Raw genomic sequence first — 14,303 nt, forward strand, 5'->3', positions numbered from 1 at the left:
CTGTAGGCCAACTGTTCCCTCTGATTTGGCCCCTGCTGTTCTCTCTACATGGAATGTTCTCCCCCAAGACAAGGTCTCTGTTCAGCTGTCTCCTTATCAGAGCCTGCCCTGATCTCTCTGTATGAAGTGACTAATGTTCTCTCCATTCCCCATCATTGCTCCTCTTTTTTTCAGTAGCACCATGAGCATGTGGCTCTTTAGGTAATCAGCAGTAGAAGGGCACTTTGCACAGGTCAGTGCTCATAAATATTGAATGAGTAAAAGAGTAGACTCATTAATTTTTTTGTATGCTCAGATTTGTGGCCTGGAAGGAATAATTCCTTATTGTGTTTGTATCTCAAGGGAAATCACACAGTCAAAAATGTATGCATAATGTGATAATTCCTATAGCTATACATGTTTGAACATTTTTCTTTAGATATTTTATACTTCAATAAAAGTTACTTTTAGTATATATATGGTCAAATTGATTCATAAGCAACTGCCTATTAAATATGTACATTCAATTAAGGAATTTATATCAAAGGAGTCATTTTTTGGATTAAGATGACAACTAGGTGTTTTGACTTTTTAAAAGTTATATTTTGAGGATATGACACTTGAGCCATATTTTTTTGTCATCCTAATCATTTTTAATCTGTGGTTAGGTATTTTTTAACTTTTACTTAATAAATATAAATTTCCAAAGTACAACTTTTGGATTATAGCAGCTTTTTTCCCCCCATAACCTCCCTCCCACCTGCAACCATCCCATCTCCCACTCCCTCTCCCATCGCATTCACATCAAGATTCATTTTCATTTATCTTTAAATACAGAAGATCAATTTAGTATATACTAAGTAAAGATTTCAACAGATTGCATCCACACAGAAACACAAAGTATAAAGTACTGTTTGAGTACTAATTATACCGTTAATTCACATAGTACAACACATTAAGGACAGAGATCCTATATGGGGAGCAAGTGCAGTGACTCCTGTTATTGATTTAACAATTGACATTCTTATTTATGACGTCAGTAATCACCTGAGGCTCTTGTCATGAGTTGCCAAGGCTATGGAAGCCTCTTGAGTTCGCCAACTCTGATCTTGTTTAGACAAGGCCACAGTCAAAGTGGAAGTTCTGTTCTCCCTTCAGAGAAAGGTACCTCCTTCTTTGATTTGAGCCATATTTTTAAGGCTAGAAATAAGTTAAAAGGAATTGTTAGCAGTAATTCTGTTATTTATCATCCAGAACATTTCTGCTAGGTAAGATTCTTTACTGTTCTGTTGACTTCATATATTCAAAAAATTGTTCACAACTTTTTAGTAAAAAATCAATTGAAATAAAAATTTTTGTATGTTAGAGGCATATAGTATTTTAGTTGCACATGTCCACAACCATGTGTTTCTTATGGAATTACATAGAAGAGAATATGATGACATAAAAGAGAGGAAGTAGAGCAGACAGCAGATTGAAGCATATTCATCCCATGTACTCCAAAATCCACACAAGTGTGACAAGAAGGGGAAGTATATTCCATTCTGGTTTTTCCAGGTCCACTCGGCCAGGGTACATTAGCACGCTTCTTACTAAACACTTGCTTGTACCAGGTGCCACATCAGGGATATGTACAGTTCTGCAGTGGAGAACAAGAGCAGAGAAGAGACAGTAAATCAAGTACAGTGTGACAATCACTGTCTGAGTTACGGGGCTGTGCACAACACTGTTGATCATCAATCAGTGTGGTCAGGGCTTCGGGAAGATCAGGTTGGAACTGAGTTTTGAAAGACAAGTAGCTGTTTGTCATAAGAGGGGCTCAGGAGAATATTCTAGATGGAGGGACAGACATCAGTTAACTGGTGTCATTAAGGTTTTAAGTGACTTAATTTAGGTAACTCATTTAAGGATGTGTGTTAGGAATTGTTGAGAGATGCTGAAGAAGCCAATAAATCAGTGCTGAGGACTTGATACTGCAGGTGGTTAGGATGGCACTGAAGAATTTTGAACAACAGAGCAGTATAATCGAATTTTAAAAATTATTCTGGCAATATATTTATTGTCCCTTGCAAAAAAAAAAAATGGTGGCCCAAAGTGTTGATTGTGCCAATATCTCAGCAACAGGAAGTGAAGAACTAGAATGACAGCGGAAGAAGTGCCTTTCTTTGAAGCTTTAATCATAGGAATTAGTAAAGAAACTTGGTTTGGGAAATATAAACAGTAAAAGAAAAGCCAACATAAGGCCAGCTGCTTGGTGTTTAATTCTGGATGGTGCACATATGATTGTGACATTTTCTTCTTTGTACTTGTCTGTATTTAAAAATACTTTTTAAGAAAAATAAAAGGTGGCCGGCGTCGCGGCTCAATAGGCTAATCCTCCGTCTGCGGCGCCGGCACACCGGGTTCTAGTCCCGGTCGGGGCACTGGATTCTGTCCCGGTTGCCCCTCTTCCAGGCCAGCTCTCTGCTGTGGACAGGGAGTGCAGTGGAGGATGGCCCTGCACCCCATGGGAGACCAGGAGAAGTACCTGGCTCCTGCCTTCGGATCAGCGCGGTGTGCCGGCCGCGGCGGCCATTAGAGGGTGAACCAACGGCAAAGGAAGACCTTTCTCTCTGTCTCTCTCTCACCATCCACTCTGCCTGTCCAAAAAAAAAAAAAAAAAAGCAATGTTAACATTTTTATTTTTGTGTTTTTCAGAAATGCCTTGCCTTGCAGAATATGACGATGGCTTATGGTATAGAGCAAAAATTGTTTCCATTAAAGAATTTAATCCTTTAACTATCCTGGTGCAATTTGTTGATTATGGATCAACTGAAAAGCTGACAGTCAACAGGTTAAAAAAAATTCAACTTAGTTGAAATATGATTCTTAGTTTTTTAGGTGTTTTGTCTATTGGTTGGTTGATTTTTGTGTGTGGTTCTTAATTGGGAAGATTTTACTTCATTTTTTAAAAGACAAAACCTGTTTTAAAGCTGTTGATGTGTTCAGAATTTTGTAAATCTAGCGATTTGTGTGGTAAGAATACACATGAAATTTACCATTTTAGTTATTTTAAAATCTGCAACCAAATGGCAGTAAGTACATTCAACGTGTTGTACAGTTATCACTATTTTGCGTTTACAGAATTGTTCATTATTCCAAATGGAGACGACACTCATTAAACAATAGCTTCCCCTTCCATCCTCTCCCTGCCCTGAAAATCTGTCGTCTACTCTGCCCCTCTAGATTTGACTCTTCTAGGTACTTCACATAAGGAAACTCACACAGTATTATTCTTTTGTGACTGGCTTATTTCACTTAGCATGTTTTTAAGGTTCATCCACATAGTGGTATATTCCTTCCTTAAGGCTGAAGAATAATCTGTTATGGGTATGTACCACATTTAGTTTACCCATTCATCCATGATTGGGTACTTGAATTGCCTTTTGGTTATTCAGAATATGTGCCTGTAGACATGGGTGTACAGCTATCTCTTTGAGATTCTGCTTCCAGTTATTTTGGGTAAATACCCAGAAACGGAATTGCTAGATTATATACTAATTCTGTTTTTAGCTCTTTGAGAACCCACCATTTTGTTTCCTATGGCATCTTGCCATTTCACATTTCTACCAACATCCTGTGTATATTTTTGGGGCTTTGTGGACTTTGTTTTAATGGTAGCCATCCTAAAGAGTATATAGTGGCATCTTAATGTGGTGGTTGTTTTCACTCCCCTAACAATTAATGATGATAAATATCTCATGTGTCTGTTAGCCACTTCTATAGAGAAATGCCCAATTTTATGTGTACTTTCTCTCCAAAAGTATCACTGTATTGATTATGTATTTTGATATTGTTTTTAATTTTGGTGGAGTCCATTTTATCTGATTTTGTTGTTGACTATGTTCTTGGTGTCATATCAAAAAAAAATCAGTGTAAAATTCAATGTCATGAAGCTTTCCCTAAATGTTTTAAGAGTGATATAGTTTTGAGCAGTAAGAGAATTTTAATTGTGACATTCTGAACACTTTAAGAATTTCTTTTGTGACAGACTGCGTCAGATTCCTCTGCATCTTATGCAATATCCAGCCCGAGCCATAAAAGTTCTCTTGGCAGGGTTTAAACCCCCCTTAAAGGATTCAGGAAAGACAAGAATACCGTACTGTCCCAAATGGAGCATGGAGGCATTGTGGGCTATGATAGACTGCCTTCAAGGAAAACAACTTTATGCTTCCTCCATGGTAAATATGTATGAATTGGACCAGATTTGTTTAAAGCTATGTCCATGACCCCTAATAACTTCATAAAGTGCTTTGTTCTTATGTGATTTTAAAGGCAAACATATATTAAAACCAGGTATACTATAGGATTGTTAAGACTTATAAAAATGGTAAAAAGGGTGTAGTTTGTATTTGGCAAACCTCATTACCCCTACAGTGGTATATTATTGATGTAATGAATAAGAAATGATCAAGATACGAGCATCCTATCATCAAACACCTTATAAGTTAATGAGGGAAACAAACATGCACATCACTAATTAACATGACGTGGAATAAAATCAGTACTGTGGTACAGAGAACTCTGTGGGGTGGGAGGGAGTGCAGGAAGGGTTAATTTCCATCTGGAAAGATGAGGCAAGGGCGTCTGAGCTGCTGCTTAATAGGCTCTCCAGTAGTGAGCTGAGTGAGCTTGGAGCTGCATCCTAAAGAGGAGTACGAGTGACGGGGGTTCTGATCCAGCACGGAAAAGCTTGAAGTGAACTAACTCATATCTGTATTAATTTTGAATTACTGTGGTTGAACTTGTACCCATTGAAAGGTCAAAGAAGAAGATCCAGATGGCGTTTAATCCAACGTTGTTCCCCTGAGGTGTGGCATGTCACAATAGCCCACAGGCAGAATCTGGCCTGTACTATTTTTTATTTCATGCATCATGTTTTTGTTTAGATTTGGTTTTTTAAATTAATTTTTATGTTTGAAATGCAGAGTAAGAGATATCTTCCATCTGCTGGTTCATTCCCCAAAAGCCTATAAGAGCTAGGCCTGGGCCAAGCTCAAGCCAAGAGCCTGGAACTCAATCCATGTCTCCCATATGGGTAGCAGGAACTCAAGTACTTGAGCCATCAACAGTGCCTTCTAGGGTGCACATTAGCAGGAAGCTAGAATTAGAAACCAAGCAGGAACTCAAATGTAGGCACAGATATGGATGTAGACATCTCAGTGTCTTAACCACTGCACCAAATGCTAGCCCCCATGCATCATGTTTTATCCAAAAGAAGTCTATTACAGCTTTTCATTGAATATTATAGAATCAAAGAATCCTGGATCTCCCTATGGCAGGTAGCTGCAGTGGTAGAGGGACTTTTTCCTTCCATTCACCCTGTTCCCAGCCACTGGTGTTTGGCCCAGCTTGGTTCCCTCCTTTGCCATACCTGCCTGGACCTGGGTCTCCTACATGGGTGGCAGAAGCCCAAAGCTCTTGGGCCATCTTCTGCTGCTTTCCCAGGCACATTAGAAGGAAGCTGGATTGGAAGCAGAGCAGCCAGGACTCAGGTGGTGCTCATATGGGATGCCAGTGTCACAGCCGGAGGCTTACCCACTGCACCTCAATGCTAACCCCTGGGAAGTAGTGAAACCCATATATGGTACTGTTCTTAGTGATGAATTAGCTTATGTAGGGATTTTCTCAAGAAACCAAAGAAAATACAGACAGGAACAGGACAAATGAGGAATTCTTTATAGCTAGCTACTTTTTCACCCTATGAATAACATTCAAAATTTAGTCAGTTTATGCATGAAAGTTCTGCTAGATACATCTAGCAAATGTGAGAAGGAATTTCATTTGCAATAAAGAATGAAAGAATGGGATTTGGCAGGAAACTTGCCGGTGCATTTTGGAATTAGAGGATAAGTTAGAAATATGCAGGGACTGACCCTTCCCCACTGTGTGAATGGCCAGATGTAGGAGAGGAAAAGCAGCAGACATTACCGTATTTTCTTGACAACTGTGTCTTCATTTTAGGCTCAGGCACCAGAACAAGTAGTGACATTATATGAAGATGAACAGTATCCAGTTCACATGTCATTAGTAGAGATGGGGCTCGCAGACAGAGATGACTGATGTAAGTACAAGCTTCTCCCTGAGCGTAAGGCATATGACTAATAAAGCAGACTAATATGAAATTGCCCATAAAACCACCCTGGGATTTTCCTCGATTTCTCAAAGGAATGATAACAAAACAAGAATCTCTCCTCCAGATTTCTCCTCTTCGGGCCTGTCTCACCTGTTGAGCAGCAGTATGAGATGGGGTGTCCCACATCTCTAAGAACACTTGCAGTGACTGTCCTAACACCACAAAGGTGTGAGCACAGTAATCCTGGAGCACATGAAATGTATGGTGCTCATACAGAACCCCCTGAACAGCCAAAGTCCTGGGGCCACCAGCTAGCCTACCCACTCATGTTAACTCTAACTAGAGGTGGACAGTTTGAAATAACACACATTTTGTTTTTCAGGTATGCAAGGCAGAGTGCCCCCAGAGCCCATAAGGAAGTTTTGTGTTACAGTTAGAACATTTTCTTGATTTGTTCTGCAGTTGTGTTCTTTCCCACCCCTGCCCCATTCTTTGTGTTCAACTATTGGGCGTGCTGTGGAAAAAGCAGGAAAAAAGTTAATAAATATTTGCTTTCAAACACTTGCTTGTTTACTTTACTGTAAATTCAAAGTGAAATAGTTTAGTCGCATAAGCTTTTCCATTTCATTTTATAACTGATTGTTGCAGTGGTTTCATTTCAGGGAGGAGGAGCGTGGTGAGGGCAAGAGGCGCAGAGTCACCACACAGACCCCGGGAGTCAGGTGAAAGCAGGCCTGAGGCAAGCAGCCTGCAGACTTGTGTATTTCAATTGCTACAGCAGCTTATATAGCCAAGGCAGCCAATCCGGTCAAGGGGCAGTCTATGCCCTAACCAGTCACACCCTGTTGCCAGGCAGTTTCTGTTGCCAGCGGCCATCTTGGCATGGCCTTCTCACTCCACCACAACTGATGATTCAGAAATGAGTCAATATCAACATAGATGAAGGTCCCACAGCCCCCTCCCACTCTCGCTGCCTTCTACTTGAGGCAGGCACTGCATGACCTGAGGTGCCGTGGAGGAACACATCCATAAATAAGACAGCATCACTCTGTTTTTATTTTTGTATTTTTGTTTATTTGAAAGGCAGTTTGACAAGAGAGAGGGAGGAAGGGATTTTCCATCTGCTGGTTCACTCCCCAAATAGCCACAACTGGGCCAAAGCCAGGAGCCAGGAACTCCGTCCAGGTCTCCCAAGTACCTAGTCATCTGCTTCTCAGGCACATCAACAGGGAGCTGGACTGGAAGCAGAGCAGCCAGGACTCAAACCAGCACTCCAGTATGGGGTGAAGGTATTCAAGGAGGCAACTTAACCCACTGTGCCACACCACCTGTGTTTGTTAATGTATGTGGTATCACATGGTTATCCTTTATATTCTCAATATTTTATTTGCACTCTTTATTCATGCTGGTATGTTATGTATAGCACTACCTATACTCTCACTGTACTACCCATCTGGGTACATAATTCTGTTAATTACAAGGATTTTTCTGTAAGATCCTTGGACATGAGAGGCTTCATATATACACATACAGATACACAGAGTAGTGGAATTTAATGAATTAAAGGGTAACTGTGCTCTGAAAGGTTTGACCAACTCCATCAGTTCTGAGTCCAGCAGTTGCTGTGGTAGGACCTTCATTTGTCAGAATACAATACTGTGGGATGGGCATTGTAGCACAGCAGGTGCAGCCAGTGCTTGGAATGCCCACGTGCCTCATCAGAGTGTCTGGGTTTGCACCCCACCTCTGCTTCTAATCCAGTTTCCTGCTAATGAACACCTTGGGAGGCACGAGATGATGGCTCAAGTACTTGGGTTCCTATCACCCATATGGAAGGCTCAAATAGGGGTACTGGCTCCAAGCTTTGTCCTGGCCCAGCAGCAGCTACTGTGGTACCTGGGGGGTGAACCAGTGATGGAAGATCTGTCACTTTCAGATATGTATTTTAAATATGACACTAGTATAAAAAGGTATCTCATTGCCATTAATATACATTCACTGGTTTAATAGCATTCTGTCACTAGTTTACTGCTTTTTTTTTTTTTTTTTTTTGGTCCATTTTTCTATTGTGTTTGCAATTTCCTACTAACTTGTAGGACTCCTATATGTACAAAGTAACACACTCCCAAGTGGAGTATTCCTCTTCTCATCTGTGGCTTGCCTTTCCCCTTTTTTGTAATATCTTTTGTCAAACTTTTTTACTCAGCAACATTTTCCTTTTAAGTTTGTGCTTTCTATGTCTTATTTAAAAGCTCTTTCCTATCCTGGCATAATACATGTAACTGTTAAATCACCTGAAATTGATATTTTGTTGTTTGCCTCTTTAAATTTTACATCAACGCTTAGTGTTAACACTGAGTGATGGGCAAGGTCTATATAGACCAATCTGACTAACTCTAAAAAGACAAGTGACTTGCCTTTCCTTCAAGGACACCTTGCTTCTGTCAGTCTACAGTCTGGCGACAGCAAGGCAGCTGTGGCCCTTATACTGACCAGTTACTGTTCTCCCTGTCGAGTGTCCCACTTTTGACAAGTTACACAGCCAGCCTCGTTAGAACTGCCCTATCCTCACCAAGATCCTCTTCCCTGCCTGGAGCACTAGGAGAGCACTAGTGTTCACTCACTGCAGCTTCCCATCCTTTTACAATCAGTGAGCCCTGCAGTAGATCAAACGTTTTATTTAATGTTGATACTCTTGGAACGTATTTTGACTAGACACACATTCATCACTCGAGTGTAGATTGTGTACACATCGAGGTGCTATGGTTGCTGTGCCCATGGAGCATCTAGGTGAGGTACTTCTTGGGTTTTTATAAACCATCTCCAATCAATAAAAGCATCCATTTATTTTAAAAGCCTGTGTACGGCTTATAAAAGCAACACTTTCCTTATCTAACAGGTGAAATAAATGAAAACTGTCCTTGTGCATTTCAAGGAATATGAAAATGAGGAAGTTATTTACAGAGTACACTTTTATTTTAGAATCCAAACCATCTTTTCCACTTACACACACACACAGGGTCTATATAAATTAAGTAGAATCCACAAAAGTACATCTTTTAACAAAAAAATCAGTGTTACTTCATGATTTGTCACCAAGGACCATTACAATTCTGTGTCCATGAGAACATTGCCATCTTTATCCTTAACTCTTATTCGACCAGAAGTGTATTTTGTTTCCTGCCGACCGTTTGTATACACAGTTTTAACAGTGCCGTCCGGATATTCCCTTCTCTTGAATTGGGCAGTGTGTAGTTCTCTCTGGCCATTATTAAACTCAATAATTTTGTTGCCATCACTGTAAAATAAGAATTTAGTTTCCTTAAAAATATGAAATGTGTAACAGAAAAACTAAAAGTAGCCTTTGGATTCTAGCAGTTATTCTAGAGAAAACCCCTGGTCCTTTTTCCCACACAACTATACATTCTACACTGTTTCTGCTACCTGCTGATAGTTCTGATTATCAGCATGAGAATGTGCCCATGAAAATCTTTAATAAATTTATATTGTCAGCACAAAATGCTTGAGGTTTCGTGTGTGTGTGTGTGTGTGTGTGCGCGCGCTGCCTCTAAAAGTAACTGGCCTTAAATATCTGGCTGTTTTGAGTTCTGACCCTTTTCACTAAGGTTAAAATTAAAACCATCTGAGTGCCTGCTGTGTGTCAGGGGGGAAGAGAATGCTGTGTCTGGGAAGAGAAGGGTCAGGGCCATTCTGATACAATGAAAAAATAACATGAACAGTTATTTAGGTAGACTGTTGATCATGCCTGGGGGACATCCCACTCTAAACATAGATCTGTGCCACTGGAAATGCAAGCCTGCAGCTCATGACAAGGAATCACCACTTCTGAACACAGAGACAGAAGTGCTACCACCATGTGGCTTTTTCTGTCAAAGTAATGCAAGCTGAGACTCGTGTCCGTGGGACAGTGTGCTCGCCCAACATGGTCCTATCCCTGCTATCAGTCACCCAGGAACTGGTCAGAAATGCAGATGATGGGGGCAGGGAGTCAGCAAGCTGCAGCTGAACAGCCCCAGTGAAGTGTCAGAACCACTACCTCACGTCAGCATACCCATGAAGGAAGCAGTGTGCTGTGATGTGCCCGAGTACAGGTGGAAAAAAGATTGACATATGGGGCTTTTCATACTACTTGCTCTTGTTTTCACAGAGGATTTCAAATGTAAAATGACTTGTAAATTTTGGAAATCAAAGCAGGTACACAAGTATGTCCTCTGATTATAGAACAAATTATTTATTGAGCACCAGGCAAAGTTTTAGGCCATGTTAAGAGAATAACACGCTCATGACCATAAGAAGTTTCCATATTATCCAACAGTTTTTTCTTCTTGCCAACTGCATACCATAGACTTTAGGTTACTTAAATGTATGCCACATAAGCCGTACCGAAGTTAATGAGTACTCAGTTGTCACTTGGAGAGGAGGGTGAAAACTGAAAATAGGAAAATTGGAGGATGGTGAAACAGGGAAAGGCCATACTGCTCTAGGCTGGGGGAGATGCCCTGTGTAACTTTTCAAATAAATAAGTAAATCTTAAAAAAAAAAAAAAAAAAAGTGGAGGAAGTACATTCTCAGGGGAGAGAGGGAAAACTGCAGTGGAAATTCTACAAAAGAAAAGAGGGTGCTGAGAGTTGTAGAAGGTGTGGACACACAGCACAGGCACAGACAGAACACGTGACCCCAGCAGCCGAGAGTCAGAGAAAGCTCCAGCTTTGGAGAGAGGAGACACCAGCCTGTGCCACTGGTGATACAGCCAGAGGGAGAGCCTGCTAAGTCCAGCCTGGAGCCATGCGGGAGACAAGGTACCTGCTAACCCAGCAAAAAAAAAGGTGGGGGGACATTTCTTTCTCCCCATTTCCCCCCTGATGGCACCTGGTAACCGGCTGAGAAAGGGTGGACAGCATTTTGGGTGCAAGTAGCATCTGTGGCAGCTCTGGTGCACATACCCGGCAACTCGTGGGGAAAAGGCACAGTTGTAAGATAAGCACAAGCTGCAGCCGGTGGCTCTTGTACATGATGTGCTCCAAGGGTTTTACCAGAGGGAAAATCCATCTTCCACACTGACTTTGAGTCGGCCTGGGAGGATTGACAGGGGGCTGGGCACTCACCCTCTCAACATGTAACAGGCTCCGGGGCCCAAACCGCCTAGGAAGACTACAGGCCACTGGCTCTGGGCACATCTCTGCCTCTCTCTGGACCAGGCAGGCAAGAGGAGTAAAGAGGCTTCTAAGCACCCTGTGACCCTGGGAGCCCTGTGTGCTGAGACTGTGCTAGCTGTATGACTGCAAGAGAGGGCGCAGGGTGTAGGCGATCACTGTGAGCGGGTCCCCGTGCTCAGACTCCCTGACTGCCTGGGGGCGGGGGGGTTACTGCAGCAGAACCCATGCTCACTGAGGACTGCACAGGTGCACTGTGAGCATCCTAACAGCAGAGCAGATGAGCACTGCAGCCACTGTGGGCACTGATCACCTCGGGAGAGGAGGTGAGGGTATGATTACTCCAACAGAGGTGATCGCATCCTCCTTTCTGTTAATAAGACGAGATTTACCATGTTCAGTGTCACCGTGGATACTCACCACACCCTGAAGTAATGACAGAGCTCCTTGGCTACACCCAGCACATGCCTCTGGGTATTCACTAAAAGAGCAGACACCCACTAAGCCACAGAGCGTAGGTCAAAGATAAAAGCCATTAGTGGGAAAAACCAACAAGCATGTCCACAAATGTCTAAAAATAATTGCAGAAATTCAAGAAACTAGAATAAGGAAGACAATATGACCCCACTAAAGGAACACAATGACACTTCAATGTTAGCATGTGAACATGAATTGCCTGAAAAGGAATTCAAAAGATTAATCATAAGATTACTCAGAAACAATGAGAAGCAAAATCATGAGTTAAAGAAATCCGTACATGACGTGAATGACAAATTTTCCCATAATTGAGATTTTTTTTTAAATTTTTTTTGACAGGCAGAGTGGACAGTGAGAGAGAGAGACAGAGAGAAAGGTCTTCTTTTTGCCATTGGTTCACCCTCCAATGACCAGCGCACTACGCTGATCCGATGGCAGGAGCCAGGTGCTTTTCCTGGTCTCCCATGGGGTGCAGGGCCCAAGCACTTGGGCCATCCTCCACTGCACTCCCTGGCCACAGCAGAGAGCTGGCCTGGAAGAGGGGCAACCGGGACAGAATCCGGCGCCCCAACTGGGACTAGAACCCGGTGTGCCGGCGCCGCAAGGCAGAGGATTAGCCTAGTGAGCTGTGGTGCCGGCCCCATAATTGAGATTTTAAAGAGAAATCAAAATGAAATATTAGAAATGAAGAATTCAATAGAACAAATAAAAAATGCAGTGGAAACCATTAATAACAGACTTAGTGAAGCAGAAGAAAGAATATCTAAGCTAGAAGACAAATCTTTAGAAATTTTTCATTCAGACCAAAAAGAAGAAACTAGAAAAATTAAAAACAATTTTAGAGATTTTTGGAATAATATCAAACAGCCCAACGTACAGGTCTTAGGAGTTTCTGAAGGTGTGGAAAGAGAATTAGAATGTTACTCAGTGAAATAATTATAGAAAAATTTCCCCATTTTAGATAAAGAAAGGTAAGTCCAAGTACATGAGGCACATAAAACTCCTATACACATGACCAGAAAAGATTGTCATCACAACACATTGTAGTCAAACTTTAAATAGGAAAACATAAAAGATTCTAAAATGTACACAAGATAAACATCAGATTACTTTCAGGGGATCTCCAATTAGACTCACAGCTAAGGATCTCACAGGATAGGAGAGAGTGGAAAGACACGGTTCAAGACTCATAAGAAAAAAACTTTCAACCCAGAATACTATACTCTGCAAAGCACACATTTATGAATGAAGGTGAAATAAAGACCTTCCATAACAAACAGAAATTGAAATAATGTCACCACTCATCCAGCCTTACAAAAGATGCCTAAGCATGTGCTACACAGAGAAACACAGAAATCATTATGAAAGAATGTGAGGCAGAAAATCTCACAGGAAAACTACAAAGCAAATACAAAGCATACAAGAGGAATATTTATGGGAAAATGGCAGGGCCAACTCGTTACTTATCAATAGTAATCTTGAATGTAAATAGCCTAAACTCTCAGTTAAAAGATACAGACTGGGGCCGGTGCTGTGGCGCAGCAGGTTAATCCTCCATGTCTAAAATGGAAGGCTTTTCTCTCTGTCTCTCCCTCTCACTGTCTGTAAATCTACCCCTAAAATAAATAAAAATCTTTTTAAAAAAAAAAAAAGAGAGAGAGAGAGGGAGACTGGCTGAATGGATTAAAAAACACCGCAAACAAACTGAAAGTGAAAGGATGGGGCCCAGCACTGTGACAGAGTGGGTGAAGCCACCACCTGCAGTACCGACATCCTACATGCGTGCTGATTCGAGTCCCAGGTGCTCCTCTGTCATGGCCAGCTCTCTGCCATGGCCCGGAAAAGCAGTAGGAGATGGCCCAAGTGCTTTAGCCCCTGCACCCACATGGGATTCCTGGAAGAAGTTCCTGCCTCCTGGCTTCAGATTAGCCCAGCCCCAACCATTGTGGCTACTTGGGGAGTGAACCAGTGGATGGAAGATACCTCTTTCTGTCTCTCCCTCCCTCTCTCTCTCTTTCTCTTTAACTCTACCCTTCAAAATAAATCAATCAATCTTAAAAAAAAAAAAAACTATGCGAAAGTATAAGCAAAAGCAGTGTGAAGAAGGAAGTCTATAACATCTGGAGCCTACATGAAGAAATTGGAAAGGTACCAAATAAATGAGTTATCAGTGCTCTCAAGGACCTAGAAAAACAACAAACCAAACCCCAAATTAGTAGGCATGAAGAAAGAAAAGAAGAAATAAACAAAATAGAAACCAAAAAATCTATACAAAAGATCAGTGAAGTGAAGAGCTGGTTTTCTGAAAAAATAAAATTGATACACCATTGCCCAACTAACCAAAAGAGAGAGAAGACCTAAATCAATAGAATCAGAGAAGAAAAATCAAATGTAACAATGATACTACAGATATAAAAAGAATCATCAGGAATTACTACAAACAGCTATATGCCAACAAATCAGAAAAATCTAGAAATGGATAGATTCCTGGACACATTCAATCTACAAAAAAATTGAGTCATGAAGACAAAGAAAGCCTACACAGACCAATAACCAAG

General features: G+C 41.4%; 2 protein-coding genes across 11 annotated transcripts in view; one reads left to right on the forward strand and one right to left on the reverse strand.

Annotated features, from left to right (window-relative positions):
- Nucleotides 1-6,655, forward strand: part of RNF17 (ring finger protein 17) — a 116,281-nt gene extending 109,626 nt beyond the window's left edge. For all 3 annotated transcript variants that reach the window (XM_051850672.2, XM_008259960.4, XM_051850673.2), the window contains 4 exons: nt 2,677-2,812; nt 4,010-4,199; nt 5,983-6,082; nt 6,477-6,655. In XM_051850672.2, coding sequence (XP_051706632.2) covers nt 2,677-2,812; nt 4,010-4,199; nt 5,983-6,081 — 425 coding nt within the window. In that variant the 3' untranslated portion in view covers nt 6,082; nt 6,477-6,655. The remainder of the gene's footprint in view (nt 1-2,676; nt 2,813-4,009; nt 4,200-5,982; nt 6,083-6,476) is intronic.
- Nucleotides 6,656-9,047: 2,392 nt separating this feature from the next.
- The window catches only part of CPAP (centrosome assembly and centriole elongation protein), a 68,045-nt gene continuing 62,789 nt past the window's right edge, over nt 9,048-14,303 (reverse strand). For 7 of the 8 annotated variants that reach the window (XM_051850677.2, XM_008259956.4, XM_051850674.2 and 4 more), the window contains exon 17: nt 9,048-9,392. In XM_051850677.2, coding sequence (XP_051706637.2) covers nt 9,200-9,392 — 193 coding nt within the window. In that variant the 3' untranslated portion in view covers nt 9,048-9,199. Of the gene's footprint in view, nt 9,393-9,438; nt 10,545-14,303 lie in introns of those variants that run through there. The other variant, XM_070049102.1, reaches the window with a different exon arrangement.

Source organism: Oryctolagus cuniculus, chromosome 9 (assembly GCF_964237555.1).
Source record: "Oryctolagus cuniculus chromosome 9, mOryCun1.1, whole genome shotgun sequence".
NCBI classification, from domain to species: domain Eukaryota; kingdom Metazoa; phylum Chordata; class Mammalia; order Lagomorpha; family Leporidae; genus Oryctolagus; species Oryctolagus cuniculus.